This window comes from Polypterus senegalus, chromosome 15 (assembly GCF_016835505.1).
Source record: "Polypterus senegalus isolate Bchr_013 chromosome 15, ASM1683550v1, whole genome shotgun sequence".
Lineage (NCBI taxonomy): Eukaryota > Metazoa > Chordata > Cladistia > Polypteriformes > Polypteridae > Polypterus > Polypterus senegalus.
In genome coordinates, this window is record NC_053168.1 from 46009936 (window position 1) to 46035373 (window position 25438).

The 25438-nt window shown below is 39.0% G+C and overlaps 1 protein-coding gene across 1 annotated transcript in view; it reads right to left on the reverse strand.

Moving 5' to 3' along the window:
• Positions 1–25438, reverse strand: part of LOC120515484 (raftlin-like) — an 82465-nt gene that overhangs the window by 12214 nt on the left and 44813 nt on the right. Inside the window, exons 5-6 of the mRNA XM_039736547.1 lie at positions 17603–17715; positions 10056–10159 (exon numbers count right to left, since the gene is read on the reverse strand). Of these exons, the coding sequence (XP_039592481.1) occupies positions 10056–10159; positions 17603–17715 (217 nt within the window). The remainder of the gene's footprint in view (positions 1–10055; positions 10160–17602; positions 17716–25438) is intronic.

The following is a 25438-nucleotide window of genomic DNA, read 5'->3' on the forward strand; positions in this document are numbered from 1 at the left end:
CCAACATTGCCCACCCCTGGTCTAGAAGGCACTCAGAAAGGGCATAAATAATTAATGAAAATCAGAGATCATGACAATGTCTATATTAAAACAGAGAAAGATTCTGTGGGACTTCAATTACAGATTAGTTTACAGTTTCAAAATTACCTTGCAATAAGTCAATTTAACTTGTACATTTTGAGTATTTTCCTTTTACTTGTCCGACATCTGTTTTTGATAGCAAAACGGTCCCCTAATACAAGTTAGTCAATTATGGGAAAAAGGCATGCGCAAGCCACTTGTACATCAGCTAACTCCTCCTGTTGCTAGACATAAGTAACTGCATGTTATTTAAGCATCACTCAGTGAGCACAGAGTAAACAGATGCTGTACATTATACTTAAAACCGTCCCACAGCTGCATTACCTTCAAATCATAATAGTTCAGAATCCGTCTAACACTAATTCATCAGCAAAGCTCCAGATGTGCTTTACACCGTGGTCTGAACTGTCAGCAGTTGTAGCTTGAGATTTCATGTGGTAGGGTCACTCCTGTTGAGCATCCAGAAGCAGGAGCAAGTAAAGACCTCAGAAGATCACACTACGTATGTCAGATAGCGATAGTGGTGGGATGTTGGAGGGATGATGGAGCTGGGCTTGGGGTGCCTCAGCAGAGACTGGCAGAGGTGGCATTACATTCTCATGTATAATAACCTTTAGGCTCCAGCCCCTTATGGCCTAATCTGGTTTAAACTGGCTCAGGAATGGCAAGATGGACAGATAATAGTATAATTTATTCATAACGTCATTTGGCTTTTCTTTTGCTCAAACCTTTTTCATACTAAGAATAATAGTAATAATTTATCATATAACAAAATTCGTAAAAATGCAACTCAATGCACTTAACAAAGATTAAACTTACTTTAAAAATATATCATTGTAAAGATAAAACCAGACACTAGCAAAATATTCTATGGAAATTATACAAGAAGTGAAAGAAGTAAAACATATAAACATTGTTTATATAAAAAATGTAAAACAAATAAATATTAAAGAAATGAAAGTAACTTAAAAGTTATTAAGAATGATACTTGTTGATTTAACAGAGTCATTACCTTAGTGTTTTAACAATGGCAATGGCCAGAGTGCAGTTAAGGAGAAGACAATAAAAACTCTAGGAGACCAGATTCTGAAGAAAATAAACTTTTGGGTCCACTAGTAGTTCAAGAATACAAAGACTTGCTAACCTTGGCCAAATGGCCACCCAGCCCCTCCTGGGCCTCTTCTAATATTAAATAGCATGTTATTTTTAGTCCGCTGTACCATAACTATATTTCATCACACTAACAAATATACAGTATTGAAGGAATTCATTTGCAGCTAGGGGCATTGCAATGCAGTAATTACTGCTTTTTCTTCACCACTCCAAGACCCTGCATTTGATTCCAATCCTAATCATTGGCTACAAGGAGTGTGCATGCACTTCAACATCCTAAGCAAATTAATTTAAATTTGTGTGAGTGTAGATATAAAGGCGCCTTGCAGTGGACTAGTGATCCATCTATGGCTGTCCCCACTTAGCGCCCAGTGCTACCCGGATAGGTCCTAGCTCCCCTTGTTCCTATCATACAAAATATGGGTTTAGAATTGAATTGCTGGATTATAAAAATTTACTGTGGATCACAACATCAGTTTTTTGGTTCTGCTTTATTGTATGCCTACTCTTCAATGATTCATTTAAAAGGACACCTTTACCCACATGATCTTAACCATAAAACCAAATCATCTACTGTCTCATGGTCACATATGGTTCATGGTGGACATTGGATCATTAAAAAAAAGACCACATGAAATTTATAACACTAGCATGTAACGTTTAAGCCAGAGTGACACTGGCTTATGTTTAAATTCCTTTTTATGTCCTTTACATCCGTTTTTGGTCCTATGGCTACTATCATTGTAAGGGCCAAGTATTTTAAGTTAATTTTACACTAAATTTACCTTTACCTTTTTGCTTAATTTAAATAGAATGTATGTTTCCCATAAAGCTAACAGGTTAATGGAATGTTCTTAATCAACAGCTATATCCCTGACCTCAGAAAAAAGTTAGCTAGGGAGAAACATGAACTGTTACACAGAATGATGATAATTGCATATACGATAGCTTTCTGACCGTATTTTTATATGCTCATATGGTACTAGTGTGTGTGATAACATATAGAAACTTTAAGAAATGTACCTAGACACCTAATCCTTAAGATAACATTATAGACAAGGCCTGGCATTTAAATTCAGGACAACAAAACAATGTGGCAGCAGGTCTAAGCACTGTACCACCATACCATTCAATTATGACATTTTCAGTAATGTTTATGTAAGCTTTAAAAATGAAAAGATTTATATTATTAGATACAAAGTACAGATTACATTGATTTATAATAACTTGCGTGAACAAGGTGGATTGTCTGTGTTCTCTTCTAAAGTGACCAGGGCCTGCACCTAATATCTCCCTAAAAACAACTCTATCTGAAACACATATTGTTTTAGGTGACCTGACATTGGCCATCTAACGTAAGACTAGTGTACTTTATGAATTAGAAATTTAGGCACTTCACTTTATTTTCTTTTTTAAAATGTAATAGAATAAAAATTCAGTGGTGTAATAGATAAACAGCTGTATTGCGGATTCAGTATGCTGGGGTCAAACCTGGTGTCCGGTGGATGCCCTTGTGTGGGTTTTCCTCCTACATACCCAAAGGCAGGTTAGGCTAATTGGTGATTCCAAAATGACCCTGTGTGGGTGTTGGACTCAGTGAGCCCTGTGACGGACACCAGGATAGGCTCGAGCACCCCAGAGCCATGAGCTGTATTAAGTGGGTTTGGGAATGTTAAACAATATCATGATACAGGAATGTTTGCTGAAGTATTATGATCATTGTATACAGTTAATTCAGAGCGTATTCAGGCTCTTTCACTTTTAACACATTGTAATTCATATTTTCTCGTATTAAGCAACAATCAATACCCCAGAGTCACAAAGAAACAAACAGGATTTTAGGAACGTTTGAAAATGTATTAAAAATAAGAAATATCACATTAAAATGTGGCTTAGGTACAACCTATTCTGTTGAGATCATCATTGAGATATTTCTACACTTTGTTTGGAGTTCACCTGTTGTCAATTCAATTTATTGGAAATGATTAGGACAGGCACACACTTGTCTAAAGAAGGTCACACAGCTGACAATATGTATCAGAATGAAAAAAACAAGCCATAAGTTTGAAAGAATTGTTGAGAGACATGACTGTATTAAGGCAGAGATCTGTGGAAGGCTACAAAACATTTCAGTAGTATTGATGGTTCCCAAAAGCACAGTTGCTTCATAATTCTTAAATGGAAGGAGTCTGCAAGAACAATGACTCTTCCTAGACCTGCCCCTTGGCCAATCTGAGCAACTGGGAGAGAACAGCCTTGGTAAGAAATGTGACGAAGAGCCTGACTGTCACTATGGAGATGGGAGCAACATCCAGAAGGTTATCTATTACTGCAACATTCCACAGGTCTGGGCTTTATGGCAGGGAGGCTAGAGGGAAACTTCTCCTTAGTAAAAAAGACACATTAAAGCCAAGTTGGCATTTGCTAAAAGCATCTAAGGAACTCATAGACTGTGAGAAACAAGAAGCTGATGAAACCAAGCTTCAACTGTTTGGTGTCATGTCTGGAGGAAACCAAGCACTCCTTATCACCTATGCAATACTGGTCCAAAGGTGAAGCATGGAGTTGCCAGCATCATACTGTGGCATTGTTTTTCAGCGGTAAGGGACTAGGATACAAGTCAGAGTCAAGGTTAAGCTGAACAAAGTAAAGTACCAAAGTATTCATAATGAAAACCTGCTCCAGAGCAGTCTGGACTTCAGACTGGGTTCATCTTCCAACAGGACAATGACCTTAAGCACAAAGCAAAGGCAAGTCTGTGAGTGCCCTTACATGGCCCAACCAGAGCGTGGAGTTTTACCCAATCAAACATCTCTGGAGACACTTGAAAATATCTGTCAACCAATGGTCTCCATCCAGCCTTACATGAGAGGATCTGCAGAGAAGAATTTAAGAAAATCCTCAAATCCAGATGGACAAATAAGACTCTAGGCTATAATCACATCCAAAAGCCCAAGTAAAGGGTTTGAATACTTGTGTCAATGTGATATTTCAGCTTTTTTTATTTTTAATAAAATTTGTAAAATTTCTAAAGTTTTGTTTTCACTTTGTTATTCTGGGGTATTAAGTGTTGCTTGATGGGTAAGAAAATGAATTTTAATGATTTTAGTATAAGGCTGCAATATAAAAAATGTGTAAGAAGTGAATGGGTCTGAATACTTTCTGAATTCACTGTCGTTAGCTGATGCCCTGCAACTGACTGGCACCTGGCCCACTTTATTCCTTGCATTGTGCCAAATGCTCCTAGAATATGATCTGGTCCCTTAGTCGCAACCTTGAATTGTGGTTAGTCTAATTTAAGAAGGAGATTACTTTAAGCGTATCTCTCATTGTTACTATATTTCATACAGCACATTTAGAGATGATGATGATGACTGAGTTACCAAGTCATGTGGACTCAAAGGAAAGATCCATCCATCCATCCATTGTCCAACCCGCTATATCCTAACTACAGGGTCACAGGGGTCTGCTGGAGCCAATCCCAGCCAGCACAGGGTGCAAGGCAGGGAACAAATCCCGGGCAGGGTGCCAGCCCACCGCAGGACACACATACACACACACACCAAGCACGCAATAGGGACAATTTAGAATCGCCAATGCACCTAACCTGCATGTCTTTGGACTGTGGGAGGAAACCAGAGTACCCGGAGGAAACCCACGCAGACACGGGGAGAAGATGCAAACTCCATGCCGGGTGGACCCGGGAAGCGAACCCGGGTCTCCTAACTGCGAGACAGCAGCGCTTTAAATGAAAGATCTGAAGGACAAATTATTGCAATAAAGTGTGCAGACAGGACACATGACATGAACAGCATTATGAGGTTATTAGAAGCTGTTGAAAGAACAGAAAAGGAGCTAAACATTCCAGTCTAGTCGGGAGTTGGTGGGTCTACCTATTCTGCCATCTGCCATCCTGTCTCTTTCATACCAATGAAAAGTAAATGATTTATTTAAATAATTTAGCACACAGAAACCACAAGCGTGAGAAAGGTCTAAAGGCTTGCTCTTTGTGACCAGACCTCCTGTTTTGTATTATTGCAAAATTCCATCTGTTCTGTTTGTTTAACAATCATTTTTTAGCAGTAGGCCTGTCTGCATGGTGTCTCTTCCACTGCCGAGCAAACCCTGGTTACATCTGGACACTTTAACCTTTCCCTGCTACTTTCGAGCCTCTTGGGCTCCTCAACACACATAGCAAGTCACCACACTTCTCCTGCAGAATAGGTTTTCATTACTTCAGCATTTGCTGGTAATTAAGAAACCTCAAAATAAACAAATGTGGAGCAGACAAAACTGCCAGCAGAGTTCTTAAGAGCCTGCCAATGGGACCGTGTGAGACTGTGCAAAGGGTTTCTGGCAGAACTTCTATCATCTCCCACATTTCATTATGCTAAAGAAATATGTTAAAATCATTTTTCAAAATTAAAACTGGAACAGTACCTTTGATTAATTAAATCCATTCCCTAGGCACGGCTAAACTGTTCTCACTATGGCAAATTAGTGTTCAGGGGAGACATGTAATTTATCATTCCTGTCCTGTATCACATTTGAACATTTTATTATCAGGCAGCTTTATGGAGCAACTCCAGAAGATTCTCACAGTTTGAAAATGATGCAAAATGCCAGAAAAATGAATTTATCAGCACTCTTTGTGCAATTACTAGAAGAGAAGCTCTAACCTTCTGTTACTGACCTGGGTGCCAAACCCCCTTCCTTTAAAGCATGTATGTGTGTGTGTGCCAGGTCAGCTAACATCTCTATCCCATCCAAAAAGTAATGGGGGTGTAAAAAGTGAGCTTTGCCCTACATAACTCACAGCATGCAGTCTGTCAGCTCAAGTGCCCATGATGGGCAGGAATGTTTCATGCCTATTAAAGAGCAGCTCAGCAGGGCAGACAACAAACATAAATGTCAAAGTGAAAAATTAAGAAGTCACGTCTAAATATGCTGTGCAACTCATCCTACTGTTTTCTGAAAGCAATCCAGTGAGGAAATGAAGCAACAAAACTCTCACCAAATACCCTGCAGTCTGTAAATGCAGCCCACAGAAAACTGGTGAAGGATGATGGTTATTAACGGTTACTCTTCTGCTGCCTAATATCATTAGCAAGCATGGTAGTGGCTCCTAAAGAATTACATTTTGAAACAATGGTGCACATACAGTGTTGGCCCATCCATATAGGTGAAGCATGTGATTTCCTAGAGTGCGACGTGTGCAAGGGTGGTGGCAGACAAGTGTACTGCTATAAACTATTAAGCAACCTTTTAGAAACTTGATGGCAGAGCGTGTTGTCATACCAAAATCTCTAATCTTGTAAAATAATTGTGAAATGTGTCAATCCCAGCTGAGGCTGCACACCCTGAGCATATGGCACTGGTGCTGACTTTGATCTGCATAGTGAGATATTGTTGATTGACATGCTAAAACAACCAAAACTGTTGGGTTGTAAACATAAAAAGTACCAGAAAAGTGCAGCCACTCCAAAAACACAAAGTTTCATTCTTACAATAACATTAGTGCCCCTCATCCTTCTCGTTTTGGTGCTTCAGGACAACACAACTTCTCACAATAAAAATAAATAAAACAAAATACATAAATTTACTGTACAAAAGCACAGGGCAGTTTTTGTGGACTGATCAAAATTTCCATAAAGCACAAACTTATGGTGAAAATACAAATCGAAGATGCCGTTAAGATCTGTGTAGCCATGAAGTTCTGGTAGGCTTAATTATTGTTATAATATTATTAATGTAAAAATGTTTATTTTGTATGTTTAAGTACATTGCCAGTCTAGTTTGTGCAGATATTTTCCTTGCATGCTTCCAGTTTTGTGTCTAGTGACAAGCGTGAGAGAGAAATTGAGACGGTGCATTACTGAATGTTTTGCCGTGGTGAAGGATGTGTGTATCGAATTGTCATTAAATTCTTGGAAATCATGTAGGGCCCATGCTGCCCTATAGCATGCTTAATGAACGTTTAAAGTGGACTTGCCTTGGCGTATTGGTGTTATTAACTATTATTAAGATTCTTTATGTTATTGCAACTCCATTAAGTATTAATACCTATGTGCTCTGATATTGCTAATTTAAAGGAGGGCGTCACAATTGTGGCAAAATGGCATGTGCCAGTCTTGTGAATGCATTTATAAGATTTGACTTAAGAAATAAACTGCAGTATACTATTATCTGTTGAGATAGAGGCGCCTGGGGAATTGCTCTGGACCGGACACCCAAAAAGGTGACAGGAAGTGACTGGACTCTGAACCTAGAAGTGACAGGAAGGAAACATACTTAGGTCAAGATGTTCTGTCTTAGCAAGACAGGAGGAGATTCTATGCAATGGGCCAGGAGACAGAGAAGTGGTCATAATAACAAAAAATCTAGTCAATCTTTTGTCAATCCTAATCACTAACCAGAAAAGAAGCTTCAAAAACATGAAGCAGAGGATCAATATGCCAGTAAGTATGGGAACATAAGTAATTACACAAAAAGTGTTTAGTTTATCCAGACTCGGATAAGTCTGTTCATACGTGGTGATTAAAATACCATCACACGTTATGAAGTCAGCTATTGCAGCGGTTCATGAGAGAATCACAATAGCAATGGAAAGTGTTGAACTCAAAATATGGCAGCACCTATGTGAAAACAAAACTGTGTCACAAAATAATAAAAATAAAAAATAACTTTTTCATCAATGAGATATAAAAAAATAAAAAAGACTTCAGAAATGAATTCTACAGGGTAAAACACACAGGAAAAGATTTCAATAATGTTGCTAAAAACTTCAGAAAAGGTATATAATAAGTCATAAATCATGACACAAGCATTTATAGTTTATGCTCCTGTCAGCCCTACTACCCAAAGTTAGGACTGTCTGTCTGTGAGTCTCTTCTCACTCCTCGACCTTCTTATAAAGCTAAACTAGTTTTCTCTTCTTAGTTTTTGCCAGGTGAGCCCTTACTATCACTCCTCTATTGGGATTTTACTACCTCCTTAAAGCAGTTGCCAATCTCTTACAGAAAGACTTAACCTCCTTACTTGTATGTTTAACTTTCAAAACTCAAGTCAAAAATGTTAAAAGATTTTTCAACATGAAAAAATGTTATTATGCAATATGTAACAGAAACATATAAATAGCAAAATGTCAACATAAATACAGCAGGAAAGGTATATCCACTGTAGTGTCCACAGCAATACTGATGCAGATTTAATACTTGCCCTTTGTGTGATATGCTTTGTAAAAGTCACCTATACACAGCACAGCTCTGCAGTCAGGACAGTAGAAGTGTGTTACTTTTCGAATGTTTCTTTTTTCTGTTACTTGCGCATAAAAGGATAAAATGTCAGTCCCTGATCTACCTGATTGATGTGTCCCTTGTGTTATTTTAAGCTACCACAATGCAAAAGTGAATTCCACATTTCCTCTGACGCAAACATAAAGTGTTGCTGCATTTTTAACAGTGCTTAGCGGGCTAGCAGCTTTCTTGTCTTTCCACTTGATCGCAGTCATTTTGTCTTTTTGCTATGCAGCTACTTGGTCTGAGCCTGGGAGCTACTCAGAGTTAATACTAAGAAGTTTGAAGGATACATTTCATAATGTGATGGCCCCATTGTCTAAATTTAAAAATTCAAGAACAAATTAGTTTTTCTTTTTTTGATTTCTAATTAATGCTTCACAATTTTACGTGTCAAATTAATAAATACCATGATTACCATGATTATGAACAAATAATCTTTCATAGAAAAATACCAAACTTATTTTTTAACTGATTAAGGGTATCCCAGCTGGAATGTGTACTGTCCTTCCTTATTTTTCCTAAACATACTCCTGCTCACACCATGTATGCATGGCCAGTGGCCATAAGAAAACTGTCAGGCTTGGACCATATTGCACAAAATGAGCTAGAAAAGACTGAGTGGTGTTCACTTCTTCATGCAAGAGCAATGGACTATCTTATATTTTGGATTGTCCTGAAATCTACACATAGGATAGCAGCAGAAGGGGCACTGCAAAAGTCTTTTTCCAACTTTGTTTGAAGTAGAGAAAGATGAACCCATCATAAACAAGCATCATACAAGCAGTAAGGGCCTTTTAGAAACTGTTGACCTCACTAAATCCAATCACTGCCCAAGAACTTATAGCATAGGCTGGGCACAACCAAAATTGAATGAATTGGACATCGAGCTGAGGGTTCATAAGTGGCATCATTTCATCTTATCAGGAAAATGTTTGAGTCCTACTTGCTTTGCTTTAGAGGGCCAACAAAGAATAAAATAAGAATGGTCAGCCCTATAAAGGAGGTTTTACACAGAGCGCAATTACACAGAGGACACCAAGGAGAATTGCAGTTTTTAGCTCTGTTGCAGATTCCAGACATTTGTTTGACCCTTAGTGCAGGATATAAATGGTGACTCTACTAGAGCACATTGAGCTTAGTGGGTATAGTAAAATATTAGTGAACTGGATCAGCCAGAGATTTTTTGGTGAAAGGAGTTTTATATTAATAAAATTTACAGATATGTGATGCCCTGCCTGGCAGCCAAAGGCAGGCCTTTATAGAGCAGCTACACCAGTGTAACATTTTTACATTTTGATGACATTACAGCTTCTTCAACCTGCTCCCACCACCCATGTATGTGGACATTTCTAATCCGCATGCTTCTTCAAGAAAAACAACAGACAAGAAGGACAAGTAGTGGACAGAGATAGCCTACTTAGTATCTAGTTGGCCTTATTAGAGGGTGCCATAATAGCAAGCTATAAGGCCATAATTTATTTACCTTATGATAAAAATTCACACACAGTAACCATAACATATTTACTATGGAGGTGTACAACAAAAGAGCAAAGCTAACTTTACCTGTTTGTCTTTACTATTGGCGTAGGAAGCACGCAGGTCAGCTTCCAACCATATGCTGCAAGTGATTTCAGCAGAGGTATGTAGTCCGTCTTCACTTCGCTGTCCTAAAGGCAAGGAAGTCGGCAAACATTAGCATCTGTTGAAGAAATCTAAAACAGAACCTCAACCCACAGTGCTCCCCACATGTTTTCCTCCTTAAACTGAGCCACTGTTATCTTGTAAGTTCTGGTTGGAGAAAGAAAAAAATGTAATACTCAAGCTAATTTGATAGATAATGATAATAATAATATATAAATCAATGCAACATTCCTTTTCTAGTCACGCCTACATATACACAGATCTAGGCTAATCATTGTCAAACTGCCAGTCAGTCTATTTTTGGAGGTCTGGAGAGCTATTCTGCAGTAGTGGCTAACCACACAATTGCTCCTGCAGAAAGTCTCAAGACCACTGGTGCTTCTGTATTGGGGTCAGAGGGGCTCAGCCCCACCAGATGTTGCGCAAAATACATTAAGTAATAAGCTTCCCTCTGCAATTTATAATTTTTATAACAACCCTCAGCATTGTCTTTTTTAAGCATTTTTTTCCAAATTCCCACCCTATGCTCAATGTAAAAACTAAGCTTGAAAAATGTTGCTTCTTGTAGTATGTGGAATTGACTGTGCCGGATGCAGTAAGCCTGTTTGCAAATGAGGAGCTGGTCAAATTAGCCCTGCAGTGTCCTCCATATGTGTGCACTTGTTCATACTGAACTTTACAGTTTAGTGTTGTTGGCTTGAAGGTCATCTGTCACATTAAAATATGGCCAACCTGTGGTGGTTGATTTGTTTTTTTATTTTTTTAATTGTGTGTTTGCACTTCTGGTTCTAGCTTTTCCTAGTTGAGACTATGCAGTAAGTGCTAGTGAAGAGGTACAAAAACATTTGTCCCCTTAAAGGCAGCCACAGTAATTTGAGAAAAAAACAAGAAAGTAAATCAATATCAAGAATCCATCATTCACAAGACATTACACTGCTTTATTTTCACCTACCACTGAGGAGGGTTACATTAAATTTGCAAAAATCATGAAGGAAGCTTATGTGTGCTCCATCTACTTTGTGGAAAAGAAGAGAGCAGTATGATGTGCCTGTTTCAAAGAAAACACAGGATCCTGGTATTGAAAGAACAGTTACATATGTAGACAATAGTGATTGGTCCTGCTAATGGACATGCAGTGTACAGTTTAGGTCCTGTAGTATGTGTGCAGTCAGTATGTTCCTTTTATGTTTTTGTGGCTTCTAATTTATCACTTCTAAGCTTTTCAGTTCTAAATCTGAGGTGTTTCTATTTCAATTTAGGAAGATCATTTCCAATTTATTTTCCTGAGCAGTGGTGGTTGCGAGACTATCAGTTTTTTATAGTGTTTAAATCAAGATGGCTGTATTTTGCCCAATGATGATGCTGTCAGGGGGTATCTTAACAATTTGATGCCAATCAGGACAGACCAAACAAGAGCCTCAAATTGTTTTATTTTTGTGACATGAAAGGTACGTGAGCATGCAAGTTTCACTAGTCATTAACAAAATAGGATCAGGTATTATTAGTTAGGTAAGTTAGATTTATACATTAGAGAATGCTATACACATGTAGAAAAAACAGAATTTTCATGGCAATAAACTCCAAGCACTGATCATAGAAGAAACATTAATCAATTTTAGCATTGCCATTCTGTGCTGTCAAAATAATGTGACTGCAACCAAATGTGATTAAACATCAACCTATCACAAACAGTGAAGGCTGAATTTAAGACTGGAGACGTTTGTGGTTCCAAGGGGTACTGGGCTAGGATGGGAGCCACTAGAGGTCAGCATTTTCATTACTAACAACTACAGTAGACTGCAACAAAGCATCCCTTTCTCCATCCTCCAGTCTTAAAGTATCCATTCCTCTGTATGTCAGTCTTCTAATCAGCTTATGCAATTCAGTGTCATAGGCACCTGGTACCTGTCTCAGCAGGAGCTAACAGTGGACCGAAACCCTCAGCAGGGACTAACCATGGGCCAATCAATCATGGGTCACATTCATGCTCATTCATTAATACCAAAGTATTTGGAGATGCAATGTGGGTGCTCATATAGTGCTCAGGGTTCTCTCCTGAGACTATTGAATTGCTTTCACAGTCCAGTCCCATCCTTTTAAGTTAAATGGTGCTACTAAGTTATGCCTATGTAAGTGTGAGTAGGGGTGTTTGGAACAATAAATGGCATCTTGTCCAAGTCTGGTATCCAAATCTAGTTCCTTCATCTCCTTAAACCAAACCAGGAATAGCCAGTATAGATGGCTGGAAAGATGGATGGAATTTGGATTGTAATGACTGACCAGGGTCCATCAGGAGGAAATACTGTATAAAGGCCATAGCTGACTTTGGCAGTGACCCCAAGAAAGCACTAGAAATGACTGTTTCCAGCTTTGAGGATGTGAGCTTGGAATAAGAGGCATTGGCAAGAGTTCCATGGAGGAAAGAGAAATTATCTAGGTCAAGAGTACCAAGGAAAAACAGTGCATGGACGAAGCTGGTAATTAATGTCCTGGTGTATTGTTTTTTCTCTTTTATTAATTGAGAGACTTTATATTTAATATTTTGTAGCATTTCAAAGTCCAGCTGTCCATTAGCTGAACACTCTTAACTGCATGTGAGGGCCTGTGGACCCAGATCCTCTCCTAGCAGCACTGTGTGCAAGATGAGGGTGCCAGACCATCTCATTGCAAACTCCCCACACCCACACACACACAGAAAAGCTAGAATACTTGAATAAAAACACATAGACATGGGAAGGACATGCAGCAGATGAAATGGTTAAACAGCAGTATGCTGCTGAAATAGTAGTAGTAAGGTCTTCTTCTTGTGACTGTGGTTAAGTGTTGTTTACTTGACTATATGTTAAGTCTTCCAGTGAGTTCCGTTCTGCACCTTAGCCACAGCTCAAACAGGAACCTGTGGTGTTTAGTACAGCGGACTAACTGTAGCACCTGACCACAGCAGCTGGCTGAGTAATCTAGATCAAGCTTCCTGTCTGTCTGGTCTTCAGTTAAACTGAATACTGAGGTGACGTTTTCTGAGACTGGCAAGTCTCAGGTACTTTGTGTTGAAGTTAGAAATCATATGCCTTCTTAAGATCATCAAGGTTTACTTTACTAACCATTAATGGGAGTTCACTCACACTCTGTCACACGTTAGATTTAAAAGACACAATACAATCAGAATAGGACATGGACCATATACATGTGTTTGATCTTTATAGCTTTCTTAAAATTTGATCTCCCATTTATTTTTACTCTTTGTATTGTTTTCATTGATTCTTTCATTTATTTTCTCACCCATGTATCCAGTTCAGGAGGACAGGAAACTGCTGCCTATCCCAACAGCACTGGGTGCAAAGTGGGAATAGCCCTGGGTGATGCACCAGTTCTTTACAGTGCACAAAGCTCAAACTCATTCACGCAGGACAGCTTAGAGTCACCAACTACCTTAATACACAGTTTGGGTGTGCGGAAGGAAGCCGGAGTACCTGAAAAAACAGCTAACAGGCACAGGAAGAACATGGAAACTCAACACAGGCAATGACCATGCTGGGATTCAATCCAGTGCCACTTATTTCTGCATTATATTGAACTTCATATAAACAACTGTGCTGTTGACACTTTTATATGTAACAGAAAGGACAATTCTCTTCATAGTTAATAATAGTAATAATAATAAATAATTCTTTACAATTATGTAGTGCTTTTCTCACTGCTCAAAGTGGTTTACATAGTTCAACCACCACTAATATGTAGCATCCACCTGGATGATGCAATGGCAGCCATTTTTGTGCCAGTATGCTTACCACAAATTAGGAGTTAGGTGGTGAAGTTAGGCACTTTAGGCTGGACATTAGGACACACCCTACTCCTTACTAAGGATGTCCAGGGATATTTTCTGACCACTGAGGGCCAGGACCTCAGTTTTACATCTCATTCAAAGGATGGCGAGATTTTTACAGCACAGTGTGCCAATCACTGCGCTGGGGCATTGGGATCCACATTCAGACTACAGGGAATGCGCATCCTGCTGGCCTTTCCAGCAGCAACCCAGGCTTTTCCTAGATGGTCTTCCTTCCAAGTACTGGCCAGGCCTGAACATACTTAGTTTCAGGTGGATGACCTGTTCTGAAGTGCCGGTGGTATGGTAGGTTCTCCTGCTTGAGTGTGAGTGTGACTTGGTGGCGGTCAAGCTGTGAGTCAGCATGTAACATAACCACCCCAGCCCTACTCCATTGAAGTAGCAGGTGCATAAGATCACTACCTAACCTTATGGCAACAAACTGATTTTATGTTTAACACTTTATGGTAGCTCTGAATAGCTTCATTAGGTAATTAACCTTTACAAATCTTTAAATTGAATTAATAGTTTTAACTGAAGACTAGGTACTAAAAAAATATACAACTAATTAATTAATTAATAAATTATCACAAACACAGACACCCCATAGGGATGCGTCCTCAGCCCCATCCTCTACACCCTGTTCACCCAGGACTGTGTCACCTCCCACAAAGATAACATCACCCTAAAGTTTGCAGATGACACCGCAGTGATTAGACGCATCACTGGTGGGGATGAGATGGCCTACAGGAGGGAGGTGGACAGTCTGGTGTCATGGTGTGAGGACAACAACCTCACTCTCAACACAGACAAGATGAAGAAGATGATAGTGGACATGAGGAAGGAGAGGAGACCTCACCGGCCACTGTTCATCCGAGGGCTTGAAGTGGAGAGGGTGAGCAGCATTAAATACCTGGGCGTCTACATCAGTGAGGACCTCACTTGGACACTTAACACCACACAGCTGGTCAAGAGGGCTCAACAGCGGCTGTACTTTTTGAGGAGGCTGTGGAATTTTGGTATGTCGACTACGATCCTCAGCAACTTTTACAGCTGCATTGTTGAGAGCATCTTGACCAGCTGCATCACCGTGTGGTACGGCAACACTACTGCTATGGACCACAAATGCCTGCAGAGAGTAGTAAGGACTGCTGAGAAGATTACCAGGATCCCACTGCCCTCTCTGCGGAGCATGTACAACTGCAGAGTCTGCAGGAGAACTGTCTCGATCCTCAGGGACCCCACCCACCCCCAACACGAACTGTTAACACTTCTACCTTCAGGCAGGAGGTATAGAAATATAAAATGCAGGACTTCCTGGCTAAAGAACACTTTCTTTCCCAAGGCCATTAGACTCCTAAATAACTAACTGGAGTTCATAACCATGGTTCACCTCATTCTATTTTCTTCACACAACTGTATTTGACTTGTCCATCACACACCTACCTGCACAATTACACTTTATACGTCTATTCTGTTTTTATACTTTATGCTGCCTCTGTTACTTTTTATCTGTCTGCTACTTATTATTTATGTTTATCTTTATACGTTGGTTTTGTCATTTGGTGTGGACAGCAAAGAAAGAATTTCTTTGCACAAGGAAACGTGTTTCCTTACTGTGCACATGACAATAAACTTTGAACTTGAACTTAAAACATGTAAAGAAACATTATACAATGTTTGCTAATGATGAAAGCTGTTATGAAGGTGCTTAAATATTGGGGTGGTATAGGACCAGCCTATATGCTAAGGATAGAGCTACTAGGCAAGAGAAAAAGAGGAAGGCCTAAGAGAAGGTTTATGGATGTGGTGAGAGAGGACTTGCAGGTGATGGGTGTAGCAGAACAAGATGCAGAGGACAGAAAGATATGGAAGAAGATGATTCACTGTGGCGACTCCTAACGGGAGCAGTCAAAAGATGAAGAAGAATAGGACCAGCCCAGTTAACTCTTTAGACCTCACTGAAAGGTTGAAAAATAAATTTGAATGACATGTTTTAGTGATCTACATTAGATTTGTGAGAATGTATTATTGCAGCCGATAGACAGCTCTTTACAAGCAAAGTGGGAAGGGAGCTCTGCAGGTTGGGCAGGGTTAGATGGCAGCAGTCTATCTAGTAGAGAAGTGAAGTGCAAGTTTTGAAAGACATCAAGAGGATTTCATAAAGAGAGTATAAGCTTTAAGAGAAAAAAAACATAAATAGGAGCCCTGAGCAGGTGTTAGTTCTTGCCTTTGTCACAATGGGTGTGACAGCCAATAGCAGAAAGTGACTGAGAACACTTATAAAGTGATATTGACAATGTTGACGTTGCAGGGGAACATTGCTTTACTCTGGAAATGACTTGCTACTGTGTTCTGTGCTCTTAACCAACTAGAGCTACTGGGCTGGTCTGTAGTAAGGCAACAAACTGGTTCAAGCATGCAATTATCTTAATTCACATAATGAAACAGCCATTTTAATATTGCACAACCAGCAACTGAGTCTGTATGTCTCATTGAGAGTGGTTGCTCTGCATAGTGCTAGTCATAAACATAAGGTGGTGTAACTTTTGATTTTGATGCCATTAGTTTGCTTTGATAGGACTCTCTATAGCTAATTTATTGTATTTTACATTGCACCAGAGAAAGACTTTCATGTTATGCCAACACTGGAACACTAATAGGAACCTCTGATTACCACAGGGTATTAAGCACACTGAGTGTTACTTGCTTATTATCATTTAATGATATTTATAACTATTGGAATGTACATAACTAATAATGTTTAGTATTTTAATATTTATTATTGACCTATTGATGAAAGTTATCATAAAGTGTTACTAATGTGTTTTTTGTGACAGAGCCCACAGAAAATGTACTTAAAACAAAGTGTCTACTTGGTTAACCATCTCACCCCAAACTGAATCAAAGAAAGCTAAGCTCTTGAGGATAATCAGGATGGAATCTAAATAATCTCTACCCAGTCAGGTTTTTTGTCTTCTCTTTAAAAATCCAGAACTGTTTAATATAGACACTGTTTTAGCACAAGCCATTATACTCCAAAGGCACTGGTTAGTGCCACTGCCTCACAAATACAGTATCCTGGATTTGAATCACAGACACGCATTTATGTGGGTGTTTCTCTTGGTACTTTCCAAAAGATGTGAAGGTTAATTGAACTGGCAGACAGACACCCATTGGACCCATACTAGATCTGCCCCGTCTGTGTGCCTTGTGATGGACTGCAGAGCAGCCCAAGGTCGTTTAACGAGTGTCTTGTGTTGTATTAACTCAATGGCTCTGAATTGCATTAAGCATGTTTGGAAATGTATGCATATTACAAAATATATTCCAAAAATATTTTTACTGCAGACCTTAATATTTCAAGCAGGTGGCAGTGAAGAGTATTTGGAACAGAGCACAAAGCCGCCACAAAACCTTTAATGAATCCGAGAAACACTTTGCTATTAATATGACTTTTAAATAAAAGATAGTGTGGAAATAACCAGACTTGAATAAATTAATTTTATAGACACTGTATCATTGCTATCCTGTATTTAAATAAGCAGTTAACAATAGATGTAATTAATAATGAATGTACTGCAGTACTGCAGTCACAAGAAGTGTAATTGTGAAAAGAAAGTGTTACTGTAAGGGACAGACTCACTTCAAAAGTTGTCCACTGCTCCACCACAATGGCATCATAAGCTTGAACAGATGTGGTGTCCATGTCCGACTCCTGAAAGATGAACATGACTTCTGTGCTTCGTGTTGTTGAGTCTGGAAGGTAAGAGACAGTCATTTAGCTTTATTTATCTTAAGTATTTCCAAGATTTACTAAACACTTTTCGTTTGGTTTGGTTTTGCTGTGATCATTTTGGACATCATCTAAGATCTCTTTATTACTCACGCTTTCAAATCATACATGAGTTACAGTAGAGCAGTCCATGTATTTGTTAATTTAATTAAATGATGCATTTATCTTCAGAATTGTTTTTTTTTGTTTTGCAAAAATTTAATTGAATCTAAGAAAGGCAAACTACTGTATGTGTTTGACTTAGCAAAACTACAAAGTATCCTGAACAATTGATTACAATATGTTTGCTTGATCCAACCATTTTGATTGTATAGGTTCCATCCTTACAAAGACATCCCATTAGATAACTGAAACATGCTCATTTCATGGGACTCCAGTCAGGTTTTACTTTTAAAAATCCCAAAATACAGCATGCTCATTGCTTTGAGCATTCCTTCCACCCAAACGCATGGTTAAATTTTACAGGCCCAGTAAAGCAGTTACCCTCTTATCCTATGGCCAGTAGAAGTCCAGGATGTTCCTGTTGTGATCAGAAACAAACGGGAGCAAAGGCTTGTATCCGGCCAGTCTCCTAATATAAATCTATTGCTTGAATATACTAGGATATGGGGTTTAATTACTACACATAAATGGGGCTTCATCAGCTTGGATAGGTAGTGCTGAGCAAACCCCAGTTACCCACCCTAGTTTCTTAAGGAATTCTCCTCACTAACTTCTTGAGGGTACTCTTTAAGTACAGTTTTGCCTTGATGTGAACACTACCCAGTCCTCTGTAATTGGGGACTTCCTCGCTAATGAAACATTGACAATCTGCTTCACAAGTCCCCACACCCTTTTTGTTTATTCTAAATTAGAAGCATGACAGAGAGGGAAGTGGTAACCCTACACCAGCAAAGTGTCAATTATCTGGTTCACTGCTGGTTTTGTAAGAGTAAGGATTCATTCGATGAAGAGAGAATTCAATTCATTTTTGTACATCTTTTTTCACTGAGTACAACCTAAAAGTGCGTGCACATGTTATAATTATAACGTATTAACAAAAAAATGCTAAACCAAGCAACATTTATTACATTCATTACCACATACATAAGATTAAACATACAGTAAAACCAAGTAATTTCAAAGATTAAAATAAACAAATCATGACAATATAACGGCCATTAGCATCTTGACTGACATGGCCAGTTGACAATGGAGGAAAAACAAAAACTATTTTCGTCAGAATTACTGCAGAAAGTAAACCTTTAGTTGTTCGAGGTCTGCTATAATAAATAAAATGAATTGTTCTGATGACCTGTGTTGACTACACACTCTCCCCTCTTAGGCATTCTGCATAAGCATTAGAACATTAGAAAAATGTTGAAGAGAACAGAGCATTCAGCCCAACAAAGCTTACCATTGCTTTTCAAAGCTACAATTTCCACTTACTACCTTTAATACCTTACATTCGCTTACACAAATCAGCCCATGCTTGTATTCTATTCAAGTCCCTCTACACCTTGTCTGATGAAGGGGCCTTAGCTGCCTCGAAAGCTTGCATTTATAATCTATTTAGTTAGCCAATAAAAGGTGTCATTTCAACCTACTTTCTCCTGTATCAAGTCCCTCTGTAATGATTCAGTGGGTTATATATTCTCTGCCAATTCACTTAGCTTCGTATCATCTGCAAACTTAGCCATCTTTGTATTCATATTTCTATCCACATCATTTAGGATATTAAAAACAGCAGCAACCCCAGCACGGATTACCTGAGGGACAACACCTTTATCATCTCCCCATAAAAGTTATGAACAGAATCGGTGACAAAGGGTCCGAAAGAGTCCAACTCTCACTGGAAACGGGTTTGACTTACTGCTGGCAATGCGGACCAGGCTCTGACACTGATCGTACAGGGACCAAGCAGCCCTTATCAGGGGGTCCAGTACCCCATACTCTCGGAGTACCCCCCACAAGATTCCCTTAGGGACACAGTCGAATGCCTTTTCCAAGTCCACAAAACACATGTAGACTGGTTGGACAAACTCCCATGCACCCTCCAGTACCTTGCTAAGGGTGTAGAGCTGGTCCACTGTTCTGCGACCAGGACGAAAACCACACTGTTCCTCCTGAATCCGAGGTAAGACTATCTGACGGAGCCTCCTCTCCAGGACCCCCGAATAGACTTTTCCAGGGAGGCTGAGGAGTGTGATCCCTCTGTAGTTGGAACACACCCTCTGGTCCCTCTTCTTAAAGATGTGGACCACCACCCCGGTCTGTCAATCCAGAGGCACTTTCCCCGATGTCCATGCGATGTTGCAGAGGCGTGTTAACAAAGACAGTCCTACAACATCCAGAGCCTTGAGGAACTCCGGGCATATCTCATCCACCACCAGGGCCCTGCCACCAAGGAGTTTTTTGACCACCCAACAGACTCATGTTGTTATAATTGTAGCATCGGCGCCAAGCACCACAATGGATGGATTCTCTACTCTTTACTTGGCTCTTTGAGGTGGCTCGCTATCCTTAAAAGGACTACTTGCCTTTTGCTGCACTTGTTGTAAAGTTCCCATGTTTATAGGTGCTCCTGCTATTGAGGATGTAATGTCAGCTCATTCTTTTGTGACTCATCCCTGGCTATATAACTTGTCCGGCACCATTGCAGTATTGAGCTTACATGCATAGTCACCTGTCCCTGAATAAAGTTTAATGACTAATTATTGAAATAATATTTTTTTAAAGAAGTCTAATATAAACATATATTTGTCCCATGTGTTCATAGTAGACACAAGTTTTCAATACATCTGGATCTTACCTTCGTAATTGTGGATGTAGTTTAAAACATATAGTTTGAAGCCCTTCTCCTTTCTTCTCCTTTTTTAGTTCTTGATGTTTGGAACAATATTTGAATAATGCGACTTATAGTGTTTACCATTATTCTGGTAATGTCTTGAAGTGATCAGATGGAAAACTCCAGAGCTACTTCGTTTTGATATCAGCACCGGAAGTGCAGCAGCTGGCTGACACAGAATCCGGGAGAGAGTGTGCATATAGCCTGTTTGCTTACTGTGCAAACAGAAGTATGGAAGATGCTCTGCCTGTTATTTTACATCCAAATCTACACCTTATGTCAGAGCACTATTTTTGGATTTTTCTTCAGCATTTAATACCATCCAGCCTCACATACTGATTAGGAAACTGACCTGTATGAATGTTAACCCATTTATCACTTTATGGATCCAGGACGTTAAAATCATTCACAGACAGTCAAAGCACAGGATACTTTTCAAAAGTCATTTATTCAAACACAGGGAGCCCGCAGGGCTGTGTCTTATCACCATTACTATTTACTTTTTACACAAGTGACCTGAGACAGAACAATGACCACTGCTGCATTATCAAGTATGCTGATGACATCATGCTCATAGGATGCATATCTGGGGAGGATGAAAGACACTATCTAAATCAAGTGGACTATATGATAAACTGGTTCAATAAGAACTTACTTTAAGAGACAGAAATCTGTATGTGCACCTATTGTTGTTCTGGGGCGGGAAGTAGAAAAAGTGACTGAATATAAATACTTAGGAACTAACCTAGATAACAACTTTAACTGGAATACAAATACAAAAACATTCTCTAAATGCAATCATTGCTTATTTGTCCTTTGTAAACTCAAACTTTTTAAAGTAGACAAGGAACTCATGTTGTCCTTTTATTGCAGTATGATCCAGTCTGTGATCACTTTCAGCTTCATTGCCTGTTTTAGCAGTCTGACAAACCAAAATTTTAAAAAGCTCCAGCAGATTACTAAGCACGCAGCTGAAGCAATTGGGGCTGATGCAGATGATTTGTGTCAGAGGACAATGCGAATGAAATTGGAAATCATCTCAACTGATGACTGATATCCATTACAGGTAGAACTTATCTTCAGTAAATAAGGAAGAAACGTTGCTTTGAAAACCCCCACAAATTGCTCCAAAACTTCCTTTCTTCCGAGTGCCATATGACTTTTTAATAAGCAATACTGGAGGAAATGATAGAGGTTTGATATGTACCCTGTAACTGTTTTTGTTTAAATATGCATGTCAAAACTGCCTTACCTTAACCTGTCTTGTCTCTGTTTGTTTCTTTTATTTATTAGGTGCAACTGAGAAGGCAAATGTTATGCCTTCTTGTGTAAACATGACTAAATAAAGAAACCTTGAAACTTGAAATGACTCAAGGTCCTGTGGTGGGCATGCTACAAAAGTTCTTGAGTTTCTGAAAAGTCTCTGGTTCCTGAAATGTTCCTGCAGTGGGAAAATGTCCATTGATATCCAAAGAAAAACAAGAGGAGAAGAAAGAAAAAAAATACTACATGGATATTGGATTACAGTTCCCCTCAAAATGACTACAGACAAACAGCACACTTGACTGCCAATTTAAAATACAGGTGCTGGACACACCATTATTTCATGCCATAGATGATTCAAACAGAATAAGATTAAAAAAAGACAGTTGCCATACATTAAAGGACAATGAATTAAGAGATTCCCAACAGAAATATATTTAGCAGCAATTGTGTTTAGAGGGAATAGCCTTTGCTGCAAAGGAGAATATTCTTTTGTAGGAATATTTCAGCAGGAAACTGTAGCTGCCTGACATTCCCAGAATCTACGGATTTTGAGCAACAAAGGGAACATAAGGGGTACAGACCTGTAATATTAAGTCTTTAATTCTTTTAATTGATGAATTGTTAGTTTTAAAATATGCCTGGTGTTACTTAAGAACATGCTAAAATTGATTAAAGTAACAATGAACTAAACCGGGCAAGAACACTCTATGAGAAAAAAAGTCATTTTCAGAATATAGTGGTCAATGAGGTCAAAGGCTATGCTGGATAACTGTAGCATTTCCGTCATTAGGAGACCATATAATGGCATCGACAACATGTGTTAATGCAGTTTATCTTCTGTGACCGGTGAGAAAGTCTGAGTGCTTTTTCTCAAGTAAATTATAATGAGAAAGGTGAGACTGAACCAGTGAGGCTACTAGTTTCTAAAGCACTTTACAAGGAAAAAGTAATTTGAAATTGCTCTATAATTATTAAGCATATTTGGCTCTAGGTCTGATTTTTTTAAAATAATGGCCTGATAATATATACTTTTAGTGCATTAGGAACTGTGCCAGTCAATAGAGATCTATTGATAATGTTGACGATGTTAAAAATGACTGAACCATTTTAGCACTGAGTGTAGAGAAAAAAAAAACAAAATGTGATACATTAAGTGATTCAAGAAAACAAAGCAATTCACATCTTTTCTTATTTTGCTCTTTTCATCACATATAATGCAATGCCTGCATCTGTAAATTTGCACAGTGTGTTACTGGCCAACTCCTCTAGTAAAATCAGCATTAAGCTTCAAAGAAATACGTAAAGAAAAATAGCAGGCTGGGAAGTATGCTAGAGGGCTTTCAGACATCTGCTTAGATGTATTCTTGTGATTAATAGTAATCAGTCTCCTTTTAGATACCCATCCTCCATTTAGCCATCAGACGCCTTTCAGGCTGTGAATTGATGCTCAAAAAGCAGGCTTCATTTAGCCATTCATCGGTGGCACATATTATAGCATCTGTCTTACTGTTTCTGTCACAGCCAATGAAGACAGACCCTACCAATCTGCAGGAACACATGGTGTGACTGAAAAAGGTCTGGCAGGCAAGAAAATTGAGTTTGAGAAGGGAAACAACTTCCTGAATATAAATAATCAATGCTTGAACAGATAACATTTTACACACCTCAGAACGTTGTAAATATGAGACAACAGGTAACTGTTAGGTAAAGTTCAAAGTTTGTTTCCTTGTAATCTATCATGTATTTCCTAGATGATCTTGTTACTCTGAACTTTACTTTGTGTGAAAGGTGCTATATAATTATTGAGAATAGTGAAGAATAGGGTAGTGGCAAGCAGACCTGTTTGGATATACAAATGATAAATTTATACAAGAGGACCAACTTTTTTTCAGAACAGGCCTGAAGGTAATTCATTTTGAATTAGTAAACCTAACTTATTGATCTGTGACGGACCAGTGCTTGTCCTCGACTGGTTCCCACTTTATGCCAAGTGCTGCTGGGGATGGCACCAGAAGTCCACCACCTTGCATTGGAGAGATGGATTAATGATTTATCAGTTCATTATCATTATAATCTCTCTATAAATAAAATCCAACGTTTATCTGAATCTCTGTCTGCTTTTCACGAGAGAACGTCTTAACAGATTTAGATTGGTTTTTTTCTATAATTTGCTTGAAGATTCCGTTTGATTTTGCGACTTCTCTCATCGTGCTAAGTATCATAGTTCACTTGCGTTACTGATTTATCTGCGTGAATCTGAGGGAGATGCAGTGGACCGAGGGGAGGGGGACGGGGCCCTCCTCACTCACGCATCAGCCTCATGCGTATCTTACATCCACTTAGTTGGCAAATGAGAGAATTACTGAACGGATTTTGATCTGTTTTTTTTTAGAATTTGCTTGAACATTCTGGTTGATTTTGCGACTTCTCTTATGCTAAGAATCATAGTTCGATTGCAGGAGCAATGTATTCACGTTAATCTGAGACAGAGGCTGTGGGCTGAGGGGAGGGGGAAGCATGACGTCAGTAGTAGGGAGCCAGGTAGAGCCCTCCTCGCTGTCCTGTTTCACTTCTACGCAGGTGGAACCGGGGGTCACGGTTAGTAAGAAATAAATGGAAATTGGCATTATACACTCCATATTCAAGAAGCTACTAGTTTATAAATGAACAGATTTAATTTGCTGATCATCCTAATATTGCTAGTTATTAAATCAGTTAAGTAATGCCAGGAGGAATCTTCCTAAAGAACTGTATTTCTAAGGCTAAGGATTATGTTATGGTTATAACTAAAAACCTGAACAATTACAAAACTGGTTCTAATTTTAACAACATTTTTCTGGGACAAGAGAATCTTGTTTTAGTAGATCTTTCTACATGCTCTTATTAGATGCCATAATCCTGCTGCCGCTACAAATGGACAACTACACCCCACTAATCACTGCAGACAAAACAAGATATTAATCTTTAGCTAATTCATAAAATAATTCACTTCCTGCAATACATTTTATAACAGCCTTCAAATGAGCTAAAATGGCTCCCAGCTTACTACCCAACAGTTTAAAGAGCACATAAAATATGCTTCTAGCCAGCCTCTGGGTGTGCTCCGGTGTACTTGCTGAATGATATGGTGGACAGTTGCATTGGTGTCAGCTTTAAAGGAACATTGTAATTTCTGGATTACATTGCCTTGAAGATGTCAGATTACATGACTCCCCGACAGCTTTGAAGAATAGTGTTAAAGGTATTATTGTGCCAGAAAAGTATCATCAAGTCGACACATTTGGGAAGCTAGACAACATGGAGTTTCGTTTGTATTTCCTCACTGTGCAGTTGTGCTGAGTTCAATGTTCACCTTGTTGGAAGTCCTGCTACTTCCATTCCTTGTGATATTTATGATGATCATGGACCAGAAGGCAGCATTCAGCAGCAAACCAGCATTCAAACACAATGCATTGACATGTTTGGAAGCTCTCCTGCCAGGCTGAGGAAGTTACTATTACGACCATTCAGTCTTTTCTGTGTCATCTGAAATTATACAGTTCTCCGCCATCAGTCCCAGCACTTTATCTTTGTTTCCTTGTTGTATTTTTACT